The sequence below is a fragment of the Motacilla alba genome, chromosome 1 (assembly GCF_015832195.1).
Source record: "Motacilla alba alba isolate MOTALB_02 chromosome 1, Motacilla_alba_V1.0_pri, whole genome shotgun sequence".
In the NCBI taxonomy this organism is placed as follows: domain Eukaryota; kingdom Metazoa; phylum Chordata; class Aves; order Passeriformes; family Motacillidae; genus Motacilla; species Motacilla alba.
In genome coordinates this window covers 33661300-33688940 of record NC_052016.1, presented here as the reverse complement: position 1 = coordinate 33688940, position 27641 = coordinate 33661300, and the positions used below count along the sequence as shown (strand labels likewise).

Below are 27641 nucleotides of genomic sequence, written 5' to 3'. Positions count from 1 at the left end.
GTGGGCGGCGGGCCGGGGGCCGCGGCGGGAGCGTGCCCGGGTCGCCGTGGCACCGCGAGCGTGTCCCTGTCCCTGCGGCACCGGGAACCGCACCGGGAGCGTGTCCGTGCCCCTGCGGCACCGGGGGCGGTGGGAGGCGCGGGCCCCGTAAGTACGAGCTCCGCCTGCGGAGCGGGGGAGCGCGGTGAGGGGCTGCCCGTCCTGAGGGAGAGCGACAGAACCGCGGAGGCGGGAGTGGAAATGAGCGCTGGCGGTAACGAGTGCCCGGCCGGTGCTTCGGGTTGGGATCGTTAGCGAAAGGGCGAAGGGTGTCGGTTTCATTGCTCCTCCTCGGAGCATCTGGTCCGTGGCCGAAACTGGGTCGTCTTGTGCAGCTCAGGACTTTCAGGGAGTCCGTGAGCGTGTGTGGGGAACCCCTCATGGAACATCACAGGCAGGACTTGAGGCTGTGATCGTGCAAGTAAGTCTGCCGAAACATAATGTCCATCATAGCATAGCTTTACTGAAATAATTGGCAATAGTTACATATTTAAAAATTGCGTACTCGGTGGAAGTAGTTACTGTACTCGGGTTTGGGGATTGTAAGTCAGGAGGGCGTCTGCAGTGCACTGGTTTTTGCATTTTAAGTACAGCTTTGGGTGGTTTTGTGTTAAAGTAAATGCAGTACTGGATGCTATTTTCTCCATTTCACACGTGGAGAGCGGAGAACAGGCAAGCAGTGCTCTTCACTAAATATTTTCTCACTGACAGGACATGAATTATTTCACTTGCTTCTCCAGATGTTAATTTGGAAGAGCCAGAATAGTGATCAGTGGGCTTGAAAGGAGACTTGCACAAGTTCACAGAAACTGTAATTTGACAAAAATACTCCAGGTAGTGATGGAAGCAACTACCTGAAAGGAGGTTGTAGCCTGGTGGGGGTCGAAATCTTCTCCCAGGAAACCGGTGACAGGACAAGAGGACACAGTCTTAAGCTGTGCCAGGGGAATTTTAGGCTAGACATTATGAAGAAATTCTTCCTAGAAAGAGTGATTGATTGGGCATTGGAATGAGCTGCCAGGGAGGTGGTGGAGTCACTGTCCCTGGAGCTGTTTAAAAGCAGACTGGATGTGGCACTTAGTGCCATGGTTTAGTTGATAAGGTGGTGTTAGGTCATAGATTGGACTTGATGATCTCAAACGTCTTTTCCAACCTAGCTAATTCTGTGATTCTGTGAAATGTGTTCGCAGATGTTGAGGGGGAGCAGAAGTGGGGCTACTAGCATGAGTATTCAATAAGGTTTTATTTCTGAATTATAATATAAATGCTTTTAAAGTAGAACTCTGTTAAGATTTGAAACCTTGCAGACTTTAAGACTTTCACAGCATTTTGGTAGTAACAGTGAAAAAGGAGAATAAGTGTATTCAGTTTGTTACTAATACTTGCTTGTCTCAATGACGTAATAATGAATATCTCTTGTGGATTTAACATTTTTTTACCCCTTCATTTAACAGCTGTGGAAGGTTCTAAGGGACAGCTGAGGCAGTTTACAAGACAGTTTTCAACAGAGAGGTTTAGAGAAAAGGAAGGTGAAAGTTTGATGTCTTTCAGATATCTACTCTTAAAAGAACCCAAAGAAATAAACTTTGTGATCAGTTTGCAGTCTTCAACTTAAATCTTTACAGTTTTTTCAGTAAAGTTGGTAGCTATGTGAGATGCTCTTTCTCTACATACTTTTTTTCTTTGCCAACTCAGTGATGATTTTGTAGGTCTTTTGTTGTTAATTACAGTCACTGAATAAATCTAGAATATGCAGAAGCGCAACTTTGGAGTTTTGTATTATTCTCTCTCACTGCTCAACTTGGATAATGTTTCATAAACCTTTTTTTAACAGTGTGAAGTATCACCTTTCATCCAAGATAATGTAACTGTGGCTGAGTTTTCTTGATAAACATTTCCTTTAGGTATGACTGATCTTGCTTTTGATTGAAGTGGGTATTTCCTTGTCATTTTTGTAAAAGCTGTGTTTCATTTTCACAAATATGTTTCAGTTAGAAGTAAGATATTTGCTACTTCAACTTTGGAAAGCTTGGGTTTTTGTTTTTCTCTTTCTCTTTAGTTTGAGTTGGCATGTCCTTCTCTTTTAAATAATATGTAGGAGAAAAATAGAAATTGGGGGGTGCTTGATTGCTGGCTTTCTGTGATATGATCTTAAGTCTAAGTTAGCTTTATGAGTTTGGTGAACTTCGTTTTTGTTAGTTTGAAGGAGGTGTGCCTTGAGATTCTGTAGCCTGGGTGATTGATGCAAGAATTTGGTTCAAAACCTTTTTTTTTGGGCGTAGTTCAGAAGTCACCCAGCAGGTCTGCTGCTGAGATAGCTGGTTTTTTTTGCCTCAGAGACTGGAGGTTTTGCCCTGCATACAAATGGGACCTTGAAAATATTGTAAAATGGTGGGAGAGTGCTTCCTTCACTTTTTTTCTTTTTGGGTTTCAGCATATTTAGGGTGTTTTATAAGTATTTTGTCTTCTGTTTGAAGTGCTTTGGCATGCCAACAAGTTACATGCCTTACAGCTACAGTTGGGTCATCTTGGTGTCCTGTGAGCAACAGCTGAGTAAATATTTATTTATCAGGCAGTGAATTGTGGGATAAAGTTATCATGCATTATAATTCAGATAATCCTTTTAAACGGATACAGTGGTGATTGTAAACATGTTCACTTACAAGTAATAGCAATGTATTTGGCTCTGATGTTGGTGGGGCATCATCAGCACTAATCTTGTGCTTCCCCTCAGTCTTTAGTCCTGTAGTTAACTTCTGAACTCTTGCATCTAATTTTGTTCATCAGCGAGATGGGAAGGGGTAAGACCTGCACAGTAGGTCCAAAAGGTTTAATAATATCCTGACTCTCAGGAGTATATTTTTCAAATTACTTCTGCAAGCATTTGATTAAAATTTCTTATTGCAATGTTGTGCTAGTTTTGAGCTCCAAAATGTTGTTCTAGGCCATATCACTTCCAAGAGGTTTGAGTTAGAGCTCTTAAATTGTATGTTTGAAACTTTTCTACTGCATAAAAGTCCATCATCAGATTGGTTGAAAACTGGCATAGGTGTAAATTGTGTTTTAACATGGAAGAAGTCCCATACATTCAATAGCTTAACAAAGTCATACCATCTGTAAAGCTTTTTTGATGGATGTCTTTGCAGTAGGCCCCGAGAATTTATAATCCTTACTGGGATAAGACTGCAAAAATAATAAAAAAATAAATCTGTTCATGCCTAAGGAAGCTTTGGCTGGAATGTCTTTGGTGCAGTTCTCATGCTGAAGCACCTTCATGAGAAACAGAAAATGTTCTTCATGAGAAACAAATAACTGTTCTTAGTTATGCTTTCATAATACATGTTCAGCTCTGTTAATTGTCTTTTTTTTTTTTTTACAACTTTGTTCATAGATACTTGTGAACTGTTAAAAATGTATTAAGTAGCCACAGGTCTATGCTACTTCTGTACTGCTTTAGCTATCTGTGGTTGACACTTTGATTTAAGAAAATGTATTGTGAAGCTGAAATAAGAATATGTGATATTGTAATATAGTGGTTTTCTCAGACATTATTTTACTGTGCAGGAGAGAGTTGAGTGAGCAATTTGACCAGGAATGTGTTGAAGTGTTTTTGTAAAGTGTCAAGGCCTCTGACGTCTGTCATTTATACTGACCGATGCCACTCCAGCAAGGCCACAGCTGCCAGAAAAAGATAGGGTATTGCTGAGTTGAGTAGTGACCTGAGCATTCCATTACACATGAGGTTCCTGTGTTCACAGAGATCTGTTTGATCATGTGTTTTTTCAGGATATTCCACTTATCCTGGATGGGAAGGTGTTTTTAAAAAGTGCTTTATTCCTTAAAAAATATTTCTGTGGTAAGCATTAGGAAGCAATGGGCTATACCAGAACCGTTTGCTGCATGCTCACTCCGTCGCTGTGGCTGGGCTCGGGCTGACAGTGCCGTGTCTTACAGTGAGGTCAGTGGCTCAGCTGTAGTTGTGTAACAAGAGGGGCCATTCATAAGTGTGTTTCTTGGCCTGGAGACGCTAGATTGCATTTCCTAGCACGGCACCAGAGTTCACTGTGCCTCGGGAAAGTGAAAACTCTACTGTGGGATTGGAGTAGCACCCTCTCATTTGCTATGGCTGGGGAGAACTCTCTCACCTGAGTGTGCAGTAGTCAGTCTCCTGTTGTAGCAGGAGGAGATGCCTTGAAAGAAGCTGCAGCCTGTGGCATCCTGGCCTGGATCAGCAACAGTGTGCCCGGCAGGATTAGGGTAGTGATTGTCCCCCTGTACTTGGCACTGGTGAGGACACACCTTGAATCCTGTATCCATTTCTGGGCCTCTCACTACAAGAAGGATATTGAGGTGCTGAAACAAGTCCAGACGAGGGCAGCAGAAGTGGTGAAGGGTCTGGAGCAAAAGTCCTGTGAGGAGCAGCTGAGGGAGCTGGGGCTGTTTAGCCAGGAGAAAAGAAGACTCGGGAGAGACCTGACCTCTCTTTAGAACTACCTGAAAGGGTAGGTGTCTTCTCCCAAGTAACAATCAGCAGGACAAGAGGAAATAGCCTCAAGCTGCACATGGGGAGGTTCAGATTGGATATTGGGAAACATTTCTTTATGGAAAGGATTGTCAAGCTCTGAAGCAGGCTGCCCTTTGAAGTGGTTGAGTCACTGTTCCTGGAAGTATTCCCAAGTCGTGTAGATGTGGTGCTTAGGGACATGGTTTAGTGGTGGGCTTGGCAGTGCTGGGTTAGCAGGTGGACTCGATGATCATAGAGGTTTTTTCCAACCTAGATGATTCTATAATTCTGTGACCTGCATTCCTTGTCCCCCTGCACTGCTGTGGGTTGGGAAGTGGATAAGGTGGGAATGAGTGAATGAAGTCGAGCCTGGGAAGAAGCAAGTGGAGGGGAAGTGTACTTTTTGTCTCTCACCCTCCTACTCATTTTTTAATTGACAACAAATTAATTTTCCCCAAGTTGAGTCTGCCTTGTCTGTTGGTAAGCCTTTACCTCCCCCTCTTCTGTTCCAGAGTGGTAAAGTGAGAGTCTAGCAGGCAGAAAATCAAAGGACAATGGACTTCACATGTACCAGTGCTTAGGGACTGCTGCATTTGTCTAATGCATTCTCCTGACTGGAGACAGTTGCTGAGCTTATTGATCATAAACCAGAGCAGGCTGGAACACGGCAATAGCGCTCCTTGTTCAGGGTAATGTTGAGTGGAAGAACAATGGTGTCCCTGTTAGGGGTATGCAAGATAATGAGACACTCCTGTTTTCTTCTCTGTCCTGCGTGTCAGAGTTAAAAATATATGGAAAGTTTTTTCTCAGTGATTTTTTTTTTGCCGTGGTGTTATCTTTTTATGTAATGGATTTATTGTATTTATTGTCAAGCCTTTCCTCATTTACATTGTTGCAATCGCTTCTTCGGTGATGCCCACAGTCCTGGAGACAGTAAGTTGTGTAAACTAAAATATCCAGGCTATTGCCCTGGTTTCAGCAGGGATAGGGTTAATTTTCTTCCCAGCAGCTGGTACAGTGGTGTGGTTTTTTTTTATTTAGTATGAGAATTAAGTTGATAACACAGGAATGTTTTGGTTGTTGCTGAGCAGTGTTTTCCCCAAGTCATGGACTTCTCAGTTTCCCATGTTCTGCCAGTGAAAATGCTGGAGTGGCACAAGAATTTGTGAGGGGTCACAGCCAGAACAGCTGACCCAAAATGGCCAAAGGAATATTCCATACTGAAGGGCACCATGCTCAGTGTATCACCTGAGGGGTGGGCTGGCCAGGGGCAGCTGCTTAGGGTCTGGCTGGGCATTCGTGAGCAACTGCATCATGTCTGTTGTATATTCTAATTATCGTTATTGCTGCAGTTATTCTAATTGTTATTTTCTTCCTTTTATGTCCTATTAAACAGTTTTTTTCTCAACCTGTGAGTTTTCTCACTTCTACTTTTCTGATTCTCTCTCCCATCCCACTGTTGGTGCAGCGTTGAGGGAGTGGTTGTGTGGTGTTGAGTTGCCAGCTGGGGTTAAACCACAGCAGTTATTTCCTGGTGTGTTAGGTATTCTTTTATTTTTTTTTTTTTGGTTTGTAATTCAGGGAGTTGGAGCTGCCAGTACCTTTGTTCTTTTATATTGAGTATCAAGCAGTTATCAAGGAATAAAGAGTGTGGAGCCAGCACATCTGTGTATCTCTTTGTTTTCTTGACACAACTGGAGTATTTAGCTGGCAGTGGCTGTTACTGTAATCAGGGCCCACAAGTGCACCTTGGTCTGTTTCTTTTTAACTCATACGTTTCCTCTTTAAAATTGCCAGGTTCCGGGCAGTTTGTAGAATGTTACCTGCCGTTGCCTGGAAATATCTGTTATCATTCTCCTAAAATAACCATTTCTAGTCAACTGAAAGCTGAGCTACTGTTTTTCTGCTGGTTGTCATATCAGGTTTTCTGACATTTTTCAGTAGGAAGTGTAGACAAAGGATTACAGAAGGTTGCTAGAAATTCTGCTTGCTTCCTAATCCAGCTAGCTCTATGTTTTCATGAGAGCTTGTGCTGGTGCAGAGAAATTAGTCTGGGGACTGGACCAGAGAGAAAGATGAGATGGTGACAGTTGATGCCCAGGCTGGTCTGGCTTTGTGACTGACCAGTTAAAACACGCGGTAGTGCTAAAGGTTCTTTCCGCACTGCTGAGTGTCTGAAATGAGGAAGCTTTTTCCCAAAATTCTTGTGCAGTCATGAAAATGGCACAGAGGAGGTGCCACTGACCGGGGAAGCCTTGAAATACCCACCTGCTTGGAATGCATGTATTGCCCAAAGAGTTCTACCAGGTTTGAGTCACAAGAAATTTAACCCTTGTCATGAGGCTGTACCTATGCTTTCTCTCCCATCCTTTTCTGCAATCCACCGTAGCCATGAACCCTGTGTCTACTCAGGTCGTTGCAATGCTGCATCCCTGGTACTTTGAGGGAGCCCCAAATGGGTGAGATGACAAAGTTTTGATCCAGCTGATTTTGTGGGGTTGCTGGAGGAGTTTTACGGGTCAGAGTGGTGGAAAAAGCACCAGGGAGGGACAACCTAGTAACAGGAAGTTGTCTTTCATGAAAAGGGTCAGTGAGCCAGGCTGTTTGCATAAAGTAGATGCTTTTCATAAAGTAGACAGTAGGGACTGTCATCAATGGGTATGTCTAGGTGATAACAGAGAGGAGTGTAGTGGGAGCACTGGGACTTCTCCACAGACATGGACAAGAGAGTGGGCAGCTTGACGTGTGTAAGAAGAATGACATCTCTAATGTTTAAAATCTCCAAATGTAAAAGATGCCAAAAGGGCACTGATAGATTGTGGTTTGCTTTTAGGAGCAAAGGCTTGAGCCTTTGTTTCTAATGGAAGGGTTTGTTGTGGGAATTATTTCTGAGCAATATTGCTTCTGTCCCAGAGTGCCTGTGTGCTGGTTCTGCTGTGCTAGGAGGAAAGGAGGGAGGCTGGCTGCCCGGGCTCGTTTATGAGCTGAGGGAGAGGCATGTGGGACAGCATCATGGAGACTCTTTGGCCTGAGGAAAACTGGGATGTGTTTGCTCTTTTTTTTTTTTTTTTTTTTTCTTTCTCCTTTTAATTTTTTTTTTTCCATCCTGTGATATTGAGCTGATTCTTTCCTGCAGCCTGTCAGAGGTAACAGAGGTCTCTTTATGGTGTGGGGTTTCCTGGATGAAAAGTGTCTGCTGCTTGTGTGCTTGTGAAGTGCTCTCCATAGTTCTTGGAGCGAGTGTCTTGGAGTGACAGGAAGGAGCGATGTGGCAGCAGCAGTGAGCGGTTTAATGTGCTTTCTTTATTTGGCTTCAAATTCTGAGAAGTGGAAAGAGAATTTGTTTGAGGATTGGATTTATCTTTTTTGTTGTTTGTTTTTCTTTTGAAATAGCACCATTTCTCAGTGCAGTTGGTGGGTTTTAAATAGGAAGAGGTAATAGGATTATGAAAGTATTGCGTAAAAGAGGTGTTAAAAGTTATTGGCTTAACTCCCTACTAAGAAACTAATCTGTTGAAAAGAAGGAAGTGCTTGTGAAAGAAGCAGGTATTGACTCTTGTAAAACTTGAACTATCCTGCATAGAAAAGTTGATGCTGTACAGTGATCTTTCTACCTTGACAGTTGTCAGGAATTTTAATTCCTTTTTGGTGGACTTCATGAAGAAGACTGCTACACTTCCTGATATACCCAGAGCTAACCCATTGCTGCTTTTGATTCTGGCCTAGATAAAATAACAAATAATTGTCTGTTTAGTACAGGGCTGATTAAATGCAGTCCCAGGGAACTGTTTCATGCTTCATTTCCTGCTTAAACTTAAAACAGTTTTTAGTTAGGTTGAAGCGAATGCTCGTTGCTGCTGAACCTGTTCTGCTGCCTTTGGAATTTGTGCGTGGACTTAAGGAGCTTGCAGGGGCTTCTAGAAAATCCTGCGTGGGAAATCTGTCCTTACTCAACCATGTGAAACAGGTAGTCAGAAAGTTGGTTTGTGTAAATTAAAAGTTAATTTTCCTTTCATCCGATGAAAATGTCTTTCACCCCTACAGGGTGAATAGTTTTAAATGTGAACATATAAAAAGTAAAATTTAGGCACCATGTTCTCACTGATTATTTATACTGTTAAGCATAACTTTTTTTGGATAAGTAATTTAGGCTTTAGCATAATTATCATGATGACACATTTTTACATAAAAACTGTCAGGGAAAAATCACTGTTTGGAACATAATGAGTTTTTATCAGTTCCAGTTACTCTACCAAATTTTGTTCATAAGGTTACTTTCCTTCACCAATATCTAGATCAGGGCTATTAGTTCTCAGTCTTCTAGCTGATACTGACTTTGTCTAGGAATTGTGCTTAGATGAAAAAGAACAGACTTTAGTCCAGTATTCCTGGGCATTTCTGAGCTTGGTAGTGCTACTGGCTTCAATCAGGTGGCAAATGCACAGGCTGACCCTGCAGCCCTTACATGGGGAACCAGCTTATACGTGTGTTGCTTGCTCATTCTGTGCTTGCACAGTGTGTCAGACTCCAATGCATGTGTGTTTCTGCTGGGAAAACCCTGGATGAGTATGGACAGGCTTCTGACCATCCCAGTTTGCTTCAGAAGTCTTGTCCATGCTGGAACTTTGCTTACTATTTTGGACTACCTGGATGGAAAAGGGCAAGTGAGGGCTTCATGTTTTTGCCATCAGGCTCGAGGATGAGAACTGAACACCCCTGTTCCTGGAGGAATCTTACAGCTCTGTGTCCTGGATGGGTTCCTGCAGATAAATATCTTATGAGCAGTGCCAGGAACCTTCCAACAAGGAAGCAGGGTTTGGCATGTGATTCAAAACACATAGCAGGCTATGGAACTTGGGTTGTCAGACAAGCTGCAGAGCACAGGGACAGTTGTTGGTACAGATGTGGTATTGGGGAAGGCAGAACTATTGCACTATTTTTATGCCTCAGCACGGTCAGGGAGCTATTTAGAATTGTGTTACAGCATCTGTCTAGATACAAGTATATCCGCATGCAGAAGGAGACCTTTCACCTTCTGCATCAATTTTAGAATTCTGACTTATGCTGTATTTGCATAACTGTGGCTTTGTTCTGTTTAATTTTTCTCTATTATGCATTTTGAAGTGGGTACTGTGGTGGTTTTGACCTTGTGGTCTGAAGGGCCATTCCCTTCTAGCCAGCTGTAACTTTCTAAACTAGGTTTGGTTATGCTTCACTGAGCTTTTTTTCACAAGAAAGTTGCACTTTGTTTCCTATGAAAGTTTCTTTGGTCTGCTTTATGAAGGTTGCACACAACTAGAGTCAGGTGTCAGAGCTATGAGAAGAGTTTAGTTGCACCACAAGTGTTCTCCCACCCATGTTTGAGGGTTGGTCACCCTGAGTTATGAAGTACAGGAGAAAAAAGAACCATTTTGCCAGCTTCTGAGATCCTATTGTTTCTAGCAAGATTTGTTCAGTATCGAATTTTTGTTTGCACATGGTATAATGTATGACTAGGTGGCCTTTTCTCACCACCACCCCCAACCAATTTATCAGCCATAATCCAGGGATAGCAAAGATGAAAATATGTGCTTCATTAATACATAGGGAGCAAAAGAAAGATGGGAAATTGATCAGTGGGAAAGGGGACTTGGTTGTTCAGGATGTGGAAAGGACTCAGCTACTGAATGTCTCTTCTGCCTCAGTTGTTACTGTCAAGACTATTAAGGCTGGAGTAGGTTTTGCATGACTATTCTAATCAGTATTTGATTAAGACTATTCCATTAATAATGATTTTATGTTATGTATTATAGCTCGGGCTTTTATACTAGTTCTCCAAGTATGGCTTTTTAGCAGCAGGCCCCGAGCCTAACTTTTTCTTTAAGAAGGTCCAAGCTCTGGTCTTCTTGACTCTGGGTTAGCTGCCTGACTTAGCAACGAAGGTACTTTAAGCTTGCTGGTGAAAGATGACTTTTTAAACTGGAGTCCTTAGTGTGAAATGGTAACACAACACCCTCCAGAGTGGCAATGGCCAAGGTATTTTTTTGGTTTTTTTTTTTTTTTTTTTGTTTCTCTGACAGGCAGGTTCTTTTGAGGCTTAACTTCTTGCTTGTCCTTTTATTCTCAGTTATTGTCCTCTTATGTTCACAAGTTCTCAGTCTTTGGCAGGAGTCATAAAAGTGACAGCTCTTCACTGTCTTCTTCATTCATAAGGGTACAGTTCTTCCACAGTTCTTCCTTCTCTGTTGGTAGAATCAGGTTTGCCTTTCTGTGTACATGCCATTCTCATGTTTCAGGGGAAAAAAGCCAGGCAAAAAACCTTTTAACCTCTGAATGAATAATGTAAGGTAAATTGGTGTGACAGTTGATTCATCAGTGTTTTTCCATTTAAAATACCAAAATACCTTTGCGTGTCTGCATTTTGAAATACATGCTGTATTCTCTGTAGATAACACCAAAAAATCAAACTGTAGGTTTCTGAAATGTGAATTATTGCCCTTCTGCATGAATGTTGTGATGAACTGAAGGTGACTAATGGTTGTGATCATGTGTGCATATTTATGCTGCCCTGCTCAAGTATATTTTAAGCAGGAGCAGCATTCTGTTGCTGCCATAGAAGCCAGTGGAGATGTGAGTTTAGTTATTATGGGAAATTATTCACACTGACAGTAGAACAGTGTGAAGATTTGTCAGACAAGGAATGTGAACTTTTAGTAGCTGCTACTTATACAATCTTGCGAAGCTGACAAAGGAAACTCAAATGTGTGAGATTTGGAATAGGAGTGGAGGAGAGTAGAAATAAGGTTGGTGCAGTAAGTTCATAGTTTATGTCCATAATTTTAACATCCCAGTACCTTAGCAATTTTACACCTGCATGCTCTTCCTGATATTTTAACAAAAACAACAAAATATTTCAGAAGCTGTGTCTTCTGATTAATACTGACTGCCTCCTGCCTCCTGGTGTTTCTTTATGTCTTTTCCCACAGGTAGTTAATTTTAAACTTTATTTATGGACAAAATAATTTCTTATAGGGGACAGCCCATTTGCACTAATCTGAGTACCAGTGGTGAGCAACTGTTTTAACTCTTTTTAAAGATTGTAGTCCATTTCTGGGAAAGTGGGAAGCTGTGAATATAATAAACACCTTTTGATAGTTGTTCGCTGCATGCAAAGTTCAGGTTTTTTAACTTTCATGTTGTCCTTTTCAGCCCAGATTAATCTGAGGTGCACCTGGATTGGGTGATGGAGAAGGAAATTCTCTCCTTGTGAGACCTTTGGTTTATTTTGGAGGAAACTATACCCTTTGGGAGAAGTGCTTCACCTGATGAATACTACGTAGTAACTGAAAGGCAGCAATTTAGATTATTCCATAGAAACTTGTAGGTAGAGTTTAGATAAGCAAATTCTAAGGTCATTGAGTTATTAATTTCAGGCTATTATTACCCATGAGGTCCACACTGCTCTCAGATGATTCATAGAGCTTATCACTGATTTCCTGTGTGCACTATTGCAGGGTGTAAACTGGTGGGGAAGGGTGGACATTTTGTCTTTTATTTGAGTCCCTTTACTTAGAGCATTGCTATGTGTTGCATGTGAATGAGGAGAGCAGGTTGGCTTTTCCATGAAGTGCCTGCCAGGAGGGACAGCAGCTGGTAATTTCCAGTGAACCCTAAAAGCTTGGGAGTTCATCTTGGTAGTCCTGCGTCAGGCTCCCATATATGTTCCCACTGATCAGCAAAATGTGCCAGAAGACACCAGGCCTAAACTAGTGGAAATGTGGAGTTACTGCACTCCTTGTGCCTGTGATATCTCTCCAGGGTCTCATGTACCTTAGAGGCTGGTATAAAATAACCTTTTCCATGTTTTTATGTTTCTTCTCTTTGATCTAGCCTGTTTCATGTGCGCTGTCTTAAATCACTGCCTTTGCTTCACTTAGCCTCAGTCCTTGTTCTTCTCAGAGGCTGCAGTTTTCTTGTGTTTTCTATATCAGAGCTCTCTTTTATTAAAATTCCATTCTTCATTTGCTATGAAATGATAATAACAGCCAAAAGAAGTAGAGTGGTAACTATAGTATGATGGCAGTGAAAGGCTGTATGAAAATGGAGCCCTTGAAAGAGGGCAGGAGGGGGAATAAAGGATTGGCTCTTCACAGACATAACACTTTTGAAAAACTGAACCTTTCCCTTAAAAAGCAGGAAGATTTTCCTCCTTCAAGTGTGTGAGAGGAGGAATACTGGACAAAGACCCAAAAGGTGGTACTGACAGGCAGCAGATAAAGAACAATGATTTCTGATACCAGTCAGTGTTGTTTCACACTGCATTGTGCTGAGCAACGTAACATCAATAATACTGTCTTTCAGAAGAAAACAGTTTAGTTGTGCAGAGATTCGTGTGGTTTTCATTTTGGATGGGCTTTACTCATAGCCAACAGAATCTTTTCCTTTGCAGCTGTTGTTAATTTTGGTAGGAACAGAAGTGATAAAACCTGTGTATTGCCAGGCACTGTACACAGACATAACATGGGATAGTGGTTGCACTTTCTGATCTGGAAAAAAAAAAAGAAAGATTGAGAGAGAAAAACAAAACAGGAAAGTGATTTGCATAAAATCATGCAGCTGGTTTATGACTGAACTAAGTCCAAAGATCATGGTCTTGGTTTCTGACCAGTTGATAGTACTTGCTACATTTTGTGTATTGTCATAACCTGTTTTCATGGAATCTGTGAAGGTGTAGCAGTGGAGATGGTAGAAACTAATTCTCTCTTTCCTTTTTTATTTTTTTGTGGTCTAGGTTAAAGTCATATTTTGTGACATTTGAAGAGCAAACAATACTATGGCTCCATGAATTTCAAAACTGCAGGAAGTGTGGCAGCCCTCTCTACCTCCAGCTTTACTTCCCTACTGTGATGTTCTTACTGGGAGCTGTGCTTTCATCCCCACTGGATATGCAGTGACCTGCCTCGGCATCAGAGCAGAGGAAGCTGTTTGTGGATCAGGGAAGCCATGGCCTTGGGCTGGAATGTTTTTAACCTCTTCTATAAGTTCAAAGTGTTGGTGCTTGTCACTTTATTTGTGATGGTGCTATGGACCACATTCAGTTACTTAGTGGATACCAGACAAGAAATTCCTAAAGCTAAGAGCATGGTGGATTTTTTCAGGAAGGTAACTAGCCTGGAGCACAGTCAAAAGGAAGAGAAGATTGAATCCACTGCAGATGTTCCCATGGTGAATGCATTTCAGGATCCCTGCCCAGCTCTGTCTCCGTACCTGCGTAAGTGATGGTGTTTTCCTCTCCTCTCTGACAAGTTAATCCACTGTAGTGCTGCTGACTTCCTCGCCATATTCCAGTTGGATTCCTTTTCTGTGAAACCAATACACCCAGTTGCAGGAAGCACTCCTGGGTGAGGGAGAGTCTTGTGGCACCCAGTGCCTGTGCTGGGTCTGGCTGGGAGAGCAGCTGGTGCTGCGCTCTGCATTTGTTGGTAAAACAGCTTCGGTAACACACCAGTAACTTGCTGACTCTGAGCAGTGTTTGCACTCTGGTGAGGCTTTGTCTCTGCCAGTTCTGGCCCCCTAAAATCCAGTGGGGTGGGCAGGAGGCTGGGAGGGGACACAGCCTGGACTGCTGACCCCAGCTGACTGCAGGGCTATTCCATACCCTGTGACTGTGCCATTCATCATAGTCAGCACTAAAAGCTTGGGGAAAGGAGGAAGGAGGGATGTTCATGGTGGCAGCATTTCTCTTCCCAACAACTGCTGTATGTGCTGAAGCCCTTCCCTGGATGTGGCCAATGCTGCCTGCCAATGGGGATTAATGAAGGAATTTTTCTTTTCCCCTTGCTTACGCGTGCATTTTTTCTTTTTAAAAAAATTAAATTATTTTTGTATTAACCACAAGTGTTTTCATCTTCCCTCAGTTTTTTGCCTTTTTATTATTAAATATACTTTTGTGTCTCTGTATTAACAACTGAAGGACTTCACAACTCTGTTGGAGTTAGCACTAATTATGAGGAAGGTTCAAATGGGTGACTGTTTTTTTGGTTTGGGCATTTTTATTATTCTACTTTTTTATTGGCTTGGTACTGCCAGCAGCACCAGGCTCCTGCTTTACATCATTATAATGTCATTATCTTCATTATCAGTATCATGTCATTATCTTCTTTCTCTTCCTTATTGTGAACCTGATGAGGGATTTGTTTGGGAAGCTACACTCTTCCTTCTTCCCTGATGTAGTACAAAAACCTTTGTCTCCCTGCACACCCTGACCCCAAGACACATTTGATTAAGCAAATTCAGCAGTGGCTGTAGCCATCACAGTTGCCTGTATCCTACTTTTTCATGGGCTTGCCGTGTTCAGAAGAACTGGGATTATAGCTCAGTGCAAGAGAAGGGATGAAAATTCCATTTGGCTACAGAAAGCCTTGGTATATTGTATCTTATTAATTTATAGCCTTAAGCCTGTTATGCTTTCTTTGTGCTTTAGGTACTGATGACTTCTTACAGCCACAGTCCTGTGTCTCTTTCCACTTTCTTCTCCTTTGCTTTGCCTCGGCAGTCATTCCTGGCCAATCCTTCTGCGGTAGCTTAGAACTTCTCTTGGGTTTTTAAAAAATATTTTTATTTTATTGCCACTACTTCACAGTCAGTTTAAGCAACTCACATGCTTGACATCCTCTCCTTCCACTGCCTGCATAGAATCCTTGTAGTGCTACTTTTCTCTTGGAAGGGCAGGGAAGCCAGTTGGGGCTTGGACCTGGATTTCTTACACTGGTTACATAGTGCCTCATAACTGGACCAGCCACAACCTGAAATGACTCAGGAAAGGTTCTTGCGCTTCTCTTCCAGGAGGTGCCAGCAAACTCTCCTTCAAACCATCTGTTACACTGGAAGAGGTGCAAAAGGAGAACCCTCAGGTAGCCAAGGGCCGGTACCACCCTGTGGAGTGCTCAGCCCTGCAGCATGTGGCCATCCTCATCCCACACCGCAACCGGGAGAAGCATCTGCTGTACCTCCTGCAGCACCTCCACCCCTTCCTGCAAAGGCAGCAGCTGGATTATGGCATCTATGTCATTCACCAGGTGGGGCATAGCTGTGCAGAGCTGTTTGGGTGAGGGTGATGGCTGTGCCCTGCAGCCTGAGGAGAGGCTTTGCCTGCTTCCAAAAATTATGCTTGCTGAGGGATGCAACACTGCCTGCAGCCACTGCTGGTGGCATTCCTGGATTTCAGGGCTGGGGAGTATTGGCAGTGTCTTTAACTGGTGTTTCTCAGTCTAAGTAACTTGGTGTTTCTGAGTTAGCACGCAAGGTAAGCATCTTTTGCACTGCTAGTGCAACTGACTTCTCTTGCAGTATCCACACATGTAACTAGGCTGGCCTGTCTGTCTTCACATTTGGAGTCGTTTGGATAGAAGGCCCCATTTTGTCTCTAGCCCTTCTCTCCCATCAGGCTCTTGTGCTTAGTAAGTTGTGTGTATCATGTAGTTTTACTTTTGCTTTCTCAAACTAAACACGACAGCTGCTGCTTGTAGCTGTTTTATTTACCCAGCAAGTGCAGTGGGAAGTAGTCATCATGGAAGAACACTTGGTTCCTGAAAGATTTACTAATTTCTTTATTTGCATTTTTTCTAGCAAGGCTGGTTCAGGGGCTAAAACTTAAGCAGACCTGTGCCACATTGTCTTTCATCAAGGTGCTTATGTTCTAATTGCATGTGCTAAAAGCATTATATCTTTCTCTTTTGTAATATGTTGTCTTTTTCTTAATAATCTGTAATGTTTGCTTTCTTTTACTGTTGTTTACTTACATGTTCTGCTTTGGTTCCAAAAAGTCATTTGAGACAGCAGAAGAAGAAGGTGATAAATTAATACAGTTTCTTCTTCCCTCCTGATTAAATAGCCCAGAGTCAATTAATCAGTATGAGACAGTGCTTTCTAGGTGAAAGCTTCCACTCTTATGCTTCTGCTCAGCTGAATGTCTCAGCAGAACAGCAATAAAAGTCATGGCATGATATTTTTACTTGGAATGAATTGTTCTTTCATTGTTTAGAGTCATCATGTGGCCTCTAGAGTGGAAAAATGAGGGCTTTTTTTCTGCATTAATATGTACTATAATCATGCATTTACTGGCTCATTCTAGCAGGAAGCAGTGGTTAGGAATAAATTACTGGGAGAATGGGCATATCTTTTTAATTTATTGAAATATGTGAAGTGGAGAACTGCTGTTGTCATGTTAGCAAAAAGTAACACCAAAATACGGAAGTTTTGTCTGATGAGCGCAGCAGTGTCAAGTCTGAACTTGTTCTATCAGAGATTGTGCTTGGAAGGTTGGAAGCTTTCACATAGCTTTTCCATACAGGTAGGCATGTCCAAAGACTGGAAAGTGGGTCTAACAAAACTCTGCTGGGGCAAATCCATTTTCTCTCTCAAAAATTTGAGAGAGAAAATGACATCACTATTTGTGATGTCAATAGTTGTTCTATCTAGGTCTCTTTTGAGGAAAGACAATACACACTCTACTTTGGAGGTAGATTAAATGGGCCTTTTGTATTTTTTTCTGTGAGTCACTGAAGGGCTTACTCCAGATTTCTTCTTTATGGGCTGCTTTTAACATCTCTAAAGTCGTGCTCCTCTGAATGTGTATATACATGAGTGCTACACTCAAAACAATGTGAATTTGTAATCCCTAAAGGGTGAATAATTTCTTTCCCAACATAAGTTTGTCTTGTGGTTGGTGTTATTCTTCCATAGAAACAAAGGGAGACAATTCTGTCCTCGATAAAAGATGAGTAAATTTTGCTGTTTGTTCAGTATGTGGTCTAACATGGCAAACTGCCCTTCCTGGAAAGCCATGTCAGCTGGCATTTGGCTGTTGTGGTGGCTTGCACTGATGAGGAAAACAGAACTTAAGCAGATGGAAGAGACTGTCCTGAACTAAGCTGGGTTTGATACTTGACACAAGTGATGTTCTCCAAATGTACCTTACCAGACATGTGATTTGTTCTGTTCACTGAATAACTTATATTTTTTTCATCCTCAGGAGGAGGCTGTCTCAAGGGTATTTTTATATATGGGACATTTTAAGATTAAAAAACCACACAAAAAAAATTCCCCATTCAGAAATTTGACATCTTGATTTTGGGTGAATTGTATCTAAATTTTTTACTGGAAAATTTCTCTCCAGAGGATGGATGCAATTGATTATCCATCTCGTAATTTCTCAGAATGGGCACTGTATTGTATTTTTCAGACTGCGGGTATGGAGTCATAAATCCCATAAATCTTCTTCATTCTGGAACAGATGGTTGTTTTAGTGAACAAATCCTACTTTAGAGCAAAGTGTTACTTTTTATAACAATAAAACATGCTTTGTATATAACAGCTTTTCCCTACAGTTCACCTTCTCTCAGCCTGGGGAGGCCAGCTTATTTTTCATTTTCCATGGAGCCTCTTTCTGTCCAGGCAGCTTCTAGAATATTTGCTAGAATTCCAAGCAGTTTTTCTTGAAAACATTAAAAAAAAAATTATTCTTTCAAGTACGCAGGTTCCTTGCTCAGGAAAATGACTGTCCTGTCTGTGTCTGGGAGGGCCAGGGTTAGCCCTCTAGTTCCCAAGTGGGAACTTGAGGGAAATCCTCTCTTTGTCCTCAAGAGCAGAAAGCCTTCTGCAGGCTGGTACAGTGTGCAGCCAGGTAAAAAATGAAAATAGCAAGATAAGCACATGTCTTGCTCCAAACTGAATGTTGACATGGTAAGCTTACAAAACTGCCAGGTGTGTGTGGATATACTTTCACCTCAGAGGTGAAAAATTAGATTTTTTAAAAGTGAATGCTAAGTAACTTACAGCAAAAGCTGTAGTAAAAAGGTGAAGCTCTGTGCTAGGAGCACATCCCCTGCAACAGCATAATCAGGTTATAGGTGGGAGGTAAAAATAAAGAGACATGCTTTTCATTCCCACTCTGCCACTTATGTGTGTGCTGAGGAAATACAGGGAACACTTTCAGCATTGCTGTCCTCCAAGCTGAGGGGAGAGGCATTAATAGTTCATGGCAAGGGCTCTGACATCTAGAGACTAATTAGCATGAGATTAACATGGAGGTTTGGTTTGGTTTTGCTTTTTTAAAAAAGAACTTCCATGAGCCTTACTGACGCAGTTGTATGGAACACCAATTTCTACACTGTACTGGTACCTGTTCTGTTGTGGAGCCTGATGGTAACTCCAGGACCAGGGCAGAAGGGTGGTTAAGCCATGGAGCAGTCACACTTGTGGTGCCCAGCTAAGCACAGGCCTTCCTGGCTCTGGCTGGGAGTGGCTGTGATGAATGGAGGCTGGAGAAGCACTTTGCACCGTTGGCCACTCCGATGCTGTGCCCAGTGTGAAGGGGCACTCTGTGCAGTTACTGCTCCCAAGGTGCTGGAAAAGCCACACAGGTGTGGTTGCAAACCATGCAGTCAGAACAAATGCCTGGGAGCAGCTCTGGTTCAAAAGCTGTGGTGCCTTCTTCAGAGTTGTTTTTTCCTATTCTTTTCCACAGGCTGGCAACACCAAATTTAATCGAGCCAAACTGCTGAATGTAGGATACCTAGAGGCCCTAAAGGAAGCAAACTGGGACTGTTTCATTTTCCATGATGTGGATCTGGTACCAGAAAACGACTTTAACATTTACATGTGTGACACACAACCAAAGCACCTTGTAGTTGGCAGGAACAATACTGGATACAGGTAGGAAACCAGGAATATGGAAAGAATGCCAACAGGGAAATGCCATGTTACTGATAATGTTCCTCTTCTGATGGAGCTGTGTGCTGGTATCTACCCTTACTCATGACACAAGGTTTCTGGTGGTAACACTTCACCTCTCTGGAGTACGGAACTGGACAGACACCTCTGCAGTCAGCCCTGTGGTCACCTGCACAAATGATCATTGTCATTGTTCTGGTTTCTGGAGTTGAATTAAGGGGCATTTCGAGAGGAAAGCAATGGGCCAGAGGTTGTGCAGAGACCTTCTGGCAAAGCTAGATACACATTTGCAAGTTTCCTGATCCTGTGATTTGTGGGTGTGATCTTGCTGTAACAGAACTTGCCACTTAGTTCTGCTGTTGAAGAGGTAATGTCTGATATTGAGAGCTCAAGTGTGGGAATTTGCCAAGGCATAGGGCTGTCCTTTAATTATTTGACTGAACAGTGTATAACACAGGATCATTCTGATTTTTAAATGAGTCCCCTAAGTGCTCGTGTGATATAAATAGTTCAAAGTGAAAAGTCAAGTTCAGTCCACCTCAGAGAGAAAAGGCTTCTGTGCGTGGTGAATTTAATGACTAAAAGTGTTTTCATTGAACTTGTTTCTTTCAAGATTCAGTTCATGTCACGTCACTCTAAATATTGATTAGAAGTGGGCTTTTCAAAAGCTGATCTCAAAGTACTTTGAAGTGAAGCTCCGCTTTGCTTCTGCATTTCCTTTGTTAAATATATGAGAAAGAAGTGGGATGTGCCAATACTGACACAGAATAATATTCATGTTCCAGTCATTTAGTGAAAACTGGAACAAGTGCATATGTACTAGGCTTGTGACAGGCTTTTGGAGCACTTGCAGTATTTTACTGGAATGCTGGTGGCTTGAATTTGATAATTCAACTTGAATTGATAAATAATACTTTTTCTGTGTCACTGCCTGTGTTTATGCATCCACGAAGTGGGGTTAATAATGCTCTGCTTCCAAGGCATGTCTGATGGAATTCAGATTCTGAGCTCAAGAATGATACTTGAACTGAGCTGATATCACAGGTTGATACCAATCCTAGTTGGGTGACCTCAGTGTTTTGCTGCAGCTGAAGTGAGCATACTGAGACATGTTGCCCAGATGAGGTAGAGAAAACTGAACCCATCCATGTTCTGTATTAACACAAAATGTCCTGGGCAGAAATGTGGGTTGGTTTGTGTTTTGTGGCAATTTTTTATGTTGGTTTTGGGGTGTTTTTTAGGTGAGGTTGTGGGTTTTTTTTTTTTTTTTTGTTTATTTTGGCGTTGTTTTTTTTTGTTTGTTTGTTTGTCTGTTGTTTGGTTTTGGGGTTTTATTAGTTTCCTTGTGTGGGGTGGGGGGAATTATTTTTCTTCCAGGGTGCTATATTCTGTTGTGATGCAGTGTGCAGTAATCTCAGCAGCCATGTGCCTTTGGAGATCCAGCGCCTTTAGCTACATAAACTACAGCTCAGTTTTGGATTCTTTTAGACAGAAGACTTATGTATTAAAGTTTTGAAGATAAGGTGGGGAAAACTCTTCTGTTTTAATTAAGGTTTTTCCTTGAGACCACACAACATCTTTTTGTCCTGACCATTCCTATTATATGTACTCTTCAGTCTAGTTTTAAGAATCCCAAAGGAACTAATGTTCTCTTGTCCTCAGGGAAGGGGTGGTTACAGGGGTTGTTACAGAGATGCATTTTTGCAGGTGATGTCAGCTGGGAGCAAGTTATGCCTGGGCCCTGCCAGTTCTGTGCTGCCTGAGGAGGGTTGAGTGGGCAGCACTGTCCTGGTTACAGGATCACAGAATGGATGGGGTTGGAAGGGACCTCTGGGAATCATCCAGTCCAACCCCTCTGCCAAGGCAGGGTCAGCTAGAGTAGGTGATACAAGAACTCATCCAGATGGGTTTGGAATGTCTCCATAGAGTCCACAACCTCCCTAAGCAGCCTGTTCTAGTGCTCTGCCACCCTCCATGGAAAGAAGTTCTTCCTCATGTTGAGGTGAAACTTTCTGTGTTTTAGTTTATGGTCTTGCTTTTCATCCTGTCAGTGGAAACCATTCAAAGGTCTGGCACCATCCCCTTGACACTCACTTTGCAGATATTTATTTGCATTGATGAAATCCCCTCTCAGTCTTCTCTAGATTAAACAGGCCCAGCTCCCACAGCCTCTTCTCATAAGAGGGATGCTCCAGACCCCTCATCATCCTTGTGGCCTCTGCTGGACCCTCTCCAGCAGTTCCTTGTCTTTCTTGAACTGTGGAGATCAGAACTGAACACTCTGGCTGAGTAGGGGAGGAGAATCCTCCCCTCGTCCTGCTGGCCCCACTTCTCCCAGTGCACCCCAGCTCTGGCTCCTTTGGTGTCTGCCTCTGCAGTGGTGTAGGGGAATTATGGGGTGCATAAGCGAGCACTGGGGTGTATATATGGTGTGTGCCTGGGAAGCAGTTCCCAAATGGTCAGACTGCTGGAAAGGGATGTGGTCTTGTTGGTGACTGTCCTGAAAGCAGGGCTGGGGAGGCTTCTGCCTGCTGTTCCTGTTTATGGGTCCTCCTTGCTGTCCATTCCTTTCGTTTACTGCATTCCTCTGGAGTATCCATAGCAGAAGTCTCAAGGTAGTAATGTGTAATTACAACTTGATGGAACTTCCTCCTCCATGTGGCTTGTCCCCTCCACGGGGGGGTGGCGATAAAGGAGAGAGAACAAATCTGTTCACAAGTCAGGCCTGACCAACCTGATAGCCTTCTCTGATTTCACTAACTTGGATGAGGGTGTAGTAGTGGACAGTGTTTATCTTAGGAAGGCTTTCAGCACTGTCTCCCGTAGTAGCCCCAATGACCAAGTGATGAAGTATGGACTGGTAAGTGGACAGTGAGATGGGCTAAAACTGCCAGAACTGCTGGGCTCAAAGGGTTCTTATCAGTAGAGCAAAGTCCAGCTGGAGGCCAGTCACTAGTGGTTTGCAGCAGAGCTTGATACTGGGGCTGGTACTAGTTAAGAGTCTTCATCATAACCTGGAGATGTGGCAGGTTTTCAGAGGACAGAAATCTCCCAGGGCAGGTTTATGTAGCAGGGCCATTGTCAGGCTGGAGGATGTGGCCAGCAGGAATCTGAACAGAAAAGTTCAGCAAAGGGAAATGCAGTGTCCTGCACCTGGAGAGAAGTAACTCTGGGCACCAGTAGCTCCTGGAGGCCAACTGTCTGTAAAGCAGCTTTACCAGAAAGGACCTTGGGCCAGCGATGAGCCCTTGTGACAAAGGCCAGTGGCATCTTGGGGGGGAGTTATCTGCAGGTTTTGGGGAGGCAATTGTTTTCTTCTACTCAGCATCATGGAGATAATACCTGGAGTATTGTGCCCAGTTCTGGAACACATTGGAGCAGGTCCAGAGGAGAGCCTGAGAACATGATAAAGGGAATGCAGCATCTGACATGTGAGGGAGGCTCAGAGTGCTGGGGTTGTTCAGCAGAGGGAATCTTGGAAATGTGAATCTTGGCAGACAGGGATCTTGGAAATGTGTTTACATACCTGATGGAAGGGAGTAGAGATTCTGGAGCCAGACCCTTCTCAGTGAAAGGCAAGTGGTAATGGGCACAAACTGAAATACAGGAAATTCCACTTAAACATATGAAAAAGTTTTTTGTTTTTTTTCTTTTACTGTGAGCATTGTCAAATACTGGAACAGGCTTCCCAGACAAATTGTGGAGTCTCCATCCTTGGAGATGCTCAGAATCTGACTGAACATGTTCCTCAGCAAGTTGCTCTGAGCAGAGGGGTTGGATGATGTGATCTCCAAGGGTCCCTTTGGCATTCACAATTCCTCCGTGATGCTGTGAGCAAAAATCAGCCAGGAAAAATAGTCTTGAGGGAGGTTGTTTTGAGGGTCTTGCATTGATTTATTTTCTTCTTTAGTGTTTTTTTAAATTATATTCATGGTAAGCCAGAAATAATAATAGCACTGTCTGGCATGTCCAATACCATAATGTGTACTTTCTAGCCCTGGCAATTTGTTCATCTGTTTAGATTCACATACGTGTACAAATGCAATCTGCAGCCATGTGCCCGTCACCTCTGAATGGGCTGGGGCAAGATAATAGAGGCTGTGTTGTAATGTTACTTTAAGGGCCAAGACAGAGGGCATCATAGAAAGCAATTACCAGAATAGCCTAGGAAGACAAACATGATATGCAAACATCTTTTAAAAGTAGATGCATTTTTCATGATGAGGAAGGTAAAAGTTAGAAATTAATCTCCTTTAGAGCTGAGCTCCATTGCATTGGGTTACTAAGTAACTTGCACTGTACCTTACCTTGGAATTGTTATGGCACAGTAGCACATGTGCCCTTGCCTGTGAGCTGATTTCTTTCCAAGTTTTTCAGATTCAGCTCTAAGATAATCAGTGGCTCACTGTTGTTATTGCAGAGCTTCCACTATATTAGTGCATAGCTGTGTTGTGGTTCTATGCCTGAGAGTCCCTGAAATTAAGTACCTGCTTGGTTGGCAGGGCAACTGTGTAAAGAGAGGGAAGCTTCTGAATAAGACTCTGTTCTCTCAGTTGGAGAGGTATTTTTTTCTGGCCTAAAGCAAATCTCCATCTTTTTGTGAAAAGAGGAAGATAACAGGACCAGCTTTTGAGGATCTGTGCACCCTTAACTCTGTGAAAGACAAGTCTAGATCTGGAGTTATCAGTGTGATGCTTTCATTGTTGACAGAATTTGACTTATAATTTTTCATTCTCTCTTCTTGTACATCTAGGTTACGGTACCGAGGGTATTTTGGAGGTGTAACTGCTCTTACAAGAGATCAGTTTTCCAAAGTGAACGGATTCTCTAACAACTACTGGGGTTGGGGTGGAGAAGATGATGACCTTCGAATCAGGTAAGCAATGAGAAACTAGTTTTAAGAAATTTTAAAAATTGGCTCAACTTCACACTAAACCTCCAAGAGCAAAACACCTAGGGGCCTTCATTCAGAACAGCATTAAACAGTATTGCAGTGGAGATGTGAAGTCCAAGATGCAGTTCTGTGAGCAGTTTCCTCTTTGCAAGGATTAGGTATGTCCAATGCCTAATCCTCTTCCTCACGGCACTTTTAGCTGGGTGTGGGTTAAGTTATTTGGTTGGTCTGGTTTGGTTTTGTCTCAGACACACAGCATTTGTATTCTTGCTTGGAAATTGGTTATAATTGAAGTCTGGAGTGTGGTTTGCCAGAGATGGACAAATGTATACAGTTCCAGTGCTTTGCTAGAATGTGGGAGTGTTCTGGTGGGACTGGGCGTTTTGCATTCATTCACTACTGGATTTACTCCAAGTAGGGCTTAGTTTGTATTTATGTAGTGTTGATTATAGTGAAGATAGTGATTAACTTGAATTTTAGAAAGGCTACATATATATGCATATTCCCTTTGCTCTTGGGAAAACTCATTTTGCAGATGTGCCTGTCAAAGTAGGAGAAACCTGTTGGCTGGAGAGGTTTAGTGGGACAAAGAAGTCAACCAAACTTTTATGTTGATCTTTTGCCCTTTGCCTAGGAATAAACCTCTAATCCTCCATTGCCATTAGCAAATGGAGAAAAAACCACAAGCAAACAGCAGATAAGAACCCACAACTCCACAAGCTCTGCTGGCAGAGCCTATCAGTTTGTAACTTGGTTTATACTCCATAATTTTTAAGATGTTATCCTTTTCAGTTGCTTAAATATGCAAACAAAAATTTTGGGGACATAATATTTATATCCCTGGTGATGTTATGTAAATATAGAGGGGATTAAGTGTGTTAGAAGTTAGGAACTTCCAAATGAAAAGTGTTTCCTGGTGTCAGTTCAGCAGATTGGTCAGCTCTATCTGAAGAAATCTGAAAGGTCTGCTGCAGGTATGGATTTCTGTCCCTTAACCACAACTATTTTTTCCTTCTTACTCCTGCCTAGACACACCAACTTCTCTGTGACCTCCTGGGAGCTGACTTTTATAGTTTAGGGGGTGGTTTAGTGCTATTTTATTCCCTGACTTCCCATGGGTGATAGTTCTTTCCAATATTCCTGTGGGCAGCAGGATTTACTGAGGGTCTCTGTGATGGGTGGGAGGGGTTGGAAACAAGTGATGTTATTGTGTGGCGCTTTGTAACTTTGCAGCTCTTGTGGTCTTGGTGGGGAAACCAAGTCTTGACCCAGCGTGTGCTCAGTAACTCTACTTGGCTTGTGCCTTGGGCTGGGCTGGTGACTGAGTTTGCAGGGGTAGGTAATGGCAAGCTTGCTGTCTGGTGCGTTGTTGTGCAGAGATCCTTGGAGCCTTCCCGAGGGAAGTCAGCAGATGGCAGCATCCCTTTGGTGCTCTCAGAATTCGGGGCCGGGGACTCTCACATCCTGCTGATCTGCCTCTGGAACAAAGGTGATGGTCTCTTTTGGGCCCCCTCCTAAGCTATGTATCACAGACAGATTCTTCAGATCATTTGTTGTAGTTTTTTGGTAATTCACTGTTACAATGTCATGGAAATCTCTAAGGGGCTCAGTTTTTTCAAGTCTTGGTTTCCTATTTTTCTCTCAGCTGAGGAGTGACTAGCAAAGAAGTGGGCTATTCCTTGATTCCCTTGTCATAAAGTTTCTTTCTTTCTGCTGTCAGGGCAAAGCTGTGCTCCACAGATATGTTTAAGGTCAGAAGCTCCAACTAAGTACCTGATGTCAGATATTTAAATCCATGCATAGGGCTCAGTGCTTCTGGCATTGTTCTCAGAGAAATTTTCTTCATGTGCACAAATACAAGTTTTGCAGCTGTGTGACAGCTATTAAAAAAAGAAAACAAGCTTTTAATTTTTTTTTTGAGAACTATCAAATCGGGGTTGTATTGCAGGGGTCGAGATGAACTTGTTGCAGAACACGTGGAGACTTGCTACAGGGCAGTACAGAGTAGTCCAGTCAATACTGATATAAATGTACTCTGTGGTATAATGCTTAAAGCTCCACATCTCCACTGTAGTAGTAGCTACCTGCTTCTGTGCAAAAGAAAGGTGTATCTGTCACCCCCCCAGGCCTGTTCTCCAGGAATGCAACTCTGAGCCTCATTTCTCTGGCAAAATGGGTTGTCCAGATTAGCTTTTACAACCCTCTGTATTTGCTTCCACAGCATCTACAAGAGATGAAGTCTCCAGCTGTTGGGTTTTTTTCATTAACAGCTGGTTTACAGGTGTTGTCTTCCTCACAACACTTCTTATTGCTTCTTGCAGGGTTGAGATGCAGAAGATGAAAGTGGTGAGGCCGCCTGCTGATGTGGCCAGGTACACAATGATCTTCCACAACCGTGACCATGGTAACGAGGAGAATCGAGAGAGGTGTGTCAAGAACAGGTTTCTACCTTGCATTGTCATGGTCTATGGCTGAGCCAGGCACCTGGGGGACAAGTTCTTTGCTCCAGGCCAAACAGGCTTCTTGTAGTACCCAGAGGCTCTGGGGGACACCCCTACGACAGCACTGTTCACAGCTGGCAGCTGTTTTCTCTACATGAGATCTTCCTAGAACTGACTGGGTGGTGTTCCATAGAAACTTCCAAAGTTGCACTTACATAGGTATGATTGAAGCATGACTTCAGAGATTGAGACGAATGATTTTTCTCCCCTTACGTGATTGTGCTGAAAACAGGAAAAACAGGACTTTGTATTTCCAGTAGATAAAAAATAGCAGCTGTGCTTCCAAATTTACTACCATTGGGAAAGATATCAAAACTCCTGTGTATGTCAGTAAAGGTTTTTCTCTCTTTGTCCTCAGGATGAAGCTTCTCCGTCAGGTCTCCAGAACATGGAAGACAGACGGCCTGAATTCCTGTTCCTATAAACTGCTCTCTGTGGAACACAACCCACTGTACATCAACATCACAGTGGACTTCAGTGTGCAGCACAAGGTCTCATAGGGGCCAGCACCTCCCAGGTTATAGGAAATGGCAACAGATCTCCTTTGTGGCTGCTGTTAGAGCAGATGACTTCCAGCACCTGCTTGGAAGAGTCCTTCAGTAGCACAGGAGCAAATGAAGTGCTCCTTCAGAGCATCTCACTGGGTGGTTGAGAGTTTCCTTCTGTGAGGACTGGAGTTATGGACTGACCCAAAGAACAGGTCCTCGTGTTCTTCTATGCAATTTTTGCTGGGACATTATAAGATGTGTCCTTATTTGGGCTGGTCCAAGGACTTGAACCAAGTCCTTGGAAAAATATCTGGTTTTGCAACTCTTTCTAAAGTTATTTGTGGTCTCATTAAAAGCACAATAATTCTTCAAGAACTACAAACTTGATGAGAAAAGTTAATTTTTTCTGGCCTAAGGAAAAACTGCTTATGTGTGAGGGAAGGGCAGTAATGGTAATGGGTAAGGAGATGTTAGAAATTTCTCAATAAATGCAGTCCACTGAA

At 42.8% G+C, this 27641-nt stretch overlaps 1 protein-coding gene across 2 annotated transcripts; it reads left to right on the top strand.

The window, feature by feature from the left end:
- B4GALT4 (beta-1,4-galactosyltransferase 4) lies at positions 1-27641 on the top strand. 2 transcript variants are annotated; one of them, XM_038132909.1, is made up of 7 exons: positions 1-460; positions 13314-13793; positions 15368-15600; positions 19050-19237; positions 24009-24131; positions 26471-26575; positions 27009-27641. In XM_038132909.1, exons 2-7 carry the CDS (start codon positions 13526-13528, stop codon positions 27148-27150), a joined length of 1059 nt encoding a protein of 352 aa, XP_037988837.1. In that variant the 5' UTR covers positions 1-460; positions 13314-13525; the 3' UTR covers positions 27151-27641. The 2 variants fall into 2 exon arrangements, with proteins under 2 accessions (XP_037988837.1, XP_037988845.1); XM_038132917.1 differs by having other exon boundaries at positions 11-147.

Excerpts from the sequence above, each read along its gene's own strand:
- B4GALT4 (XM_038132909.1), top strand. The coding sequence starts at position 13,526 with ATGGCCTTGGGCTGGAATGTTTTTAACCTCTTCTATAAGTTCAAAGTG. Across the intron at positions 24,132-26,470 it reads GATGATGACCTTCGAATCAG|GGTTGAGATGCAGAAGATGA; the intron begins GTAAGCAATGAG and ends TGCTTCTTGCAG. Across the intron at positions 26,576-27,008 it reads AACGAGGAGAATCGAGAGAG|GATGAAGCTTCTCCGTCAGG; the intron begins GTGTGTCAAGAA and ends CTTTGTCCTCAG.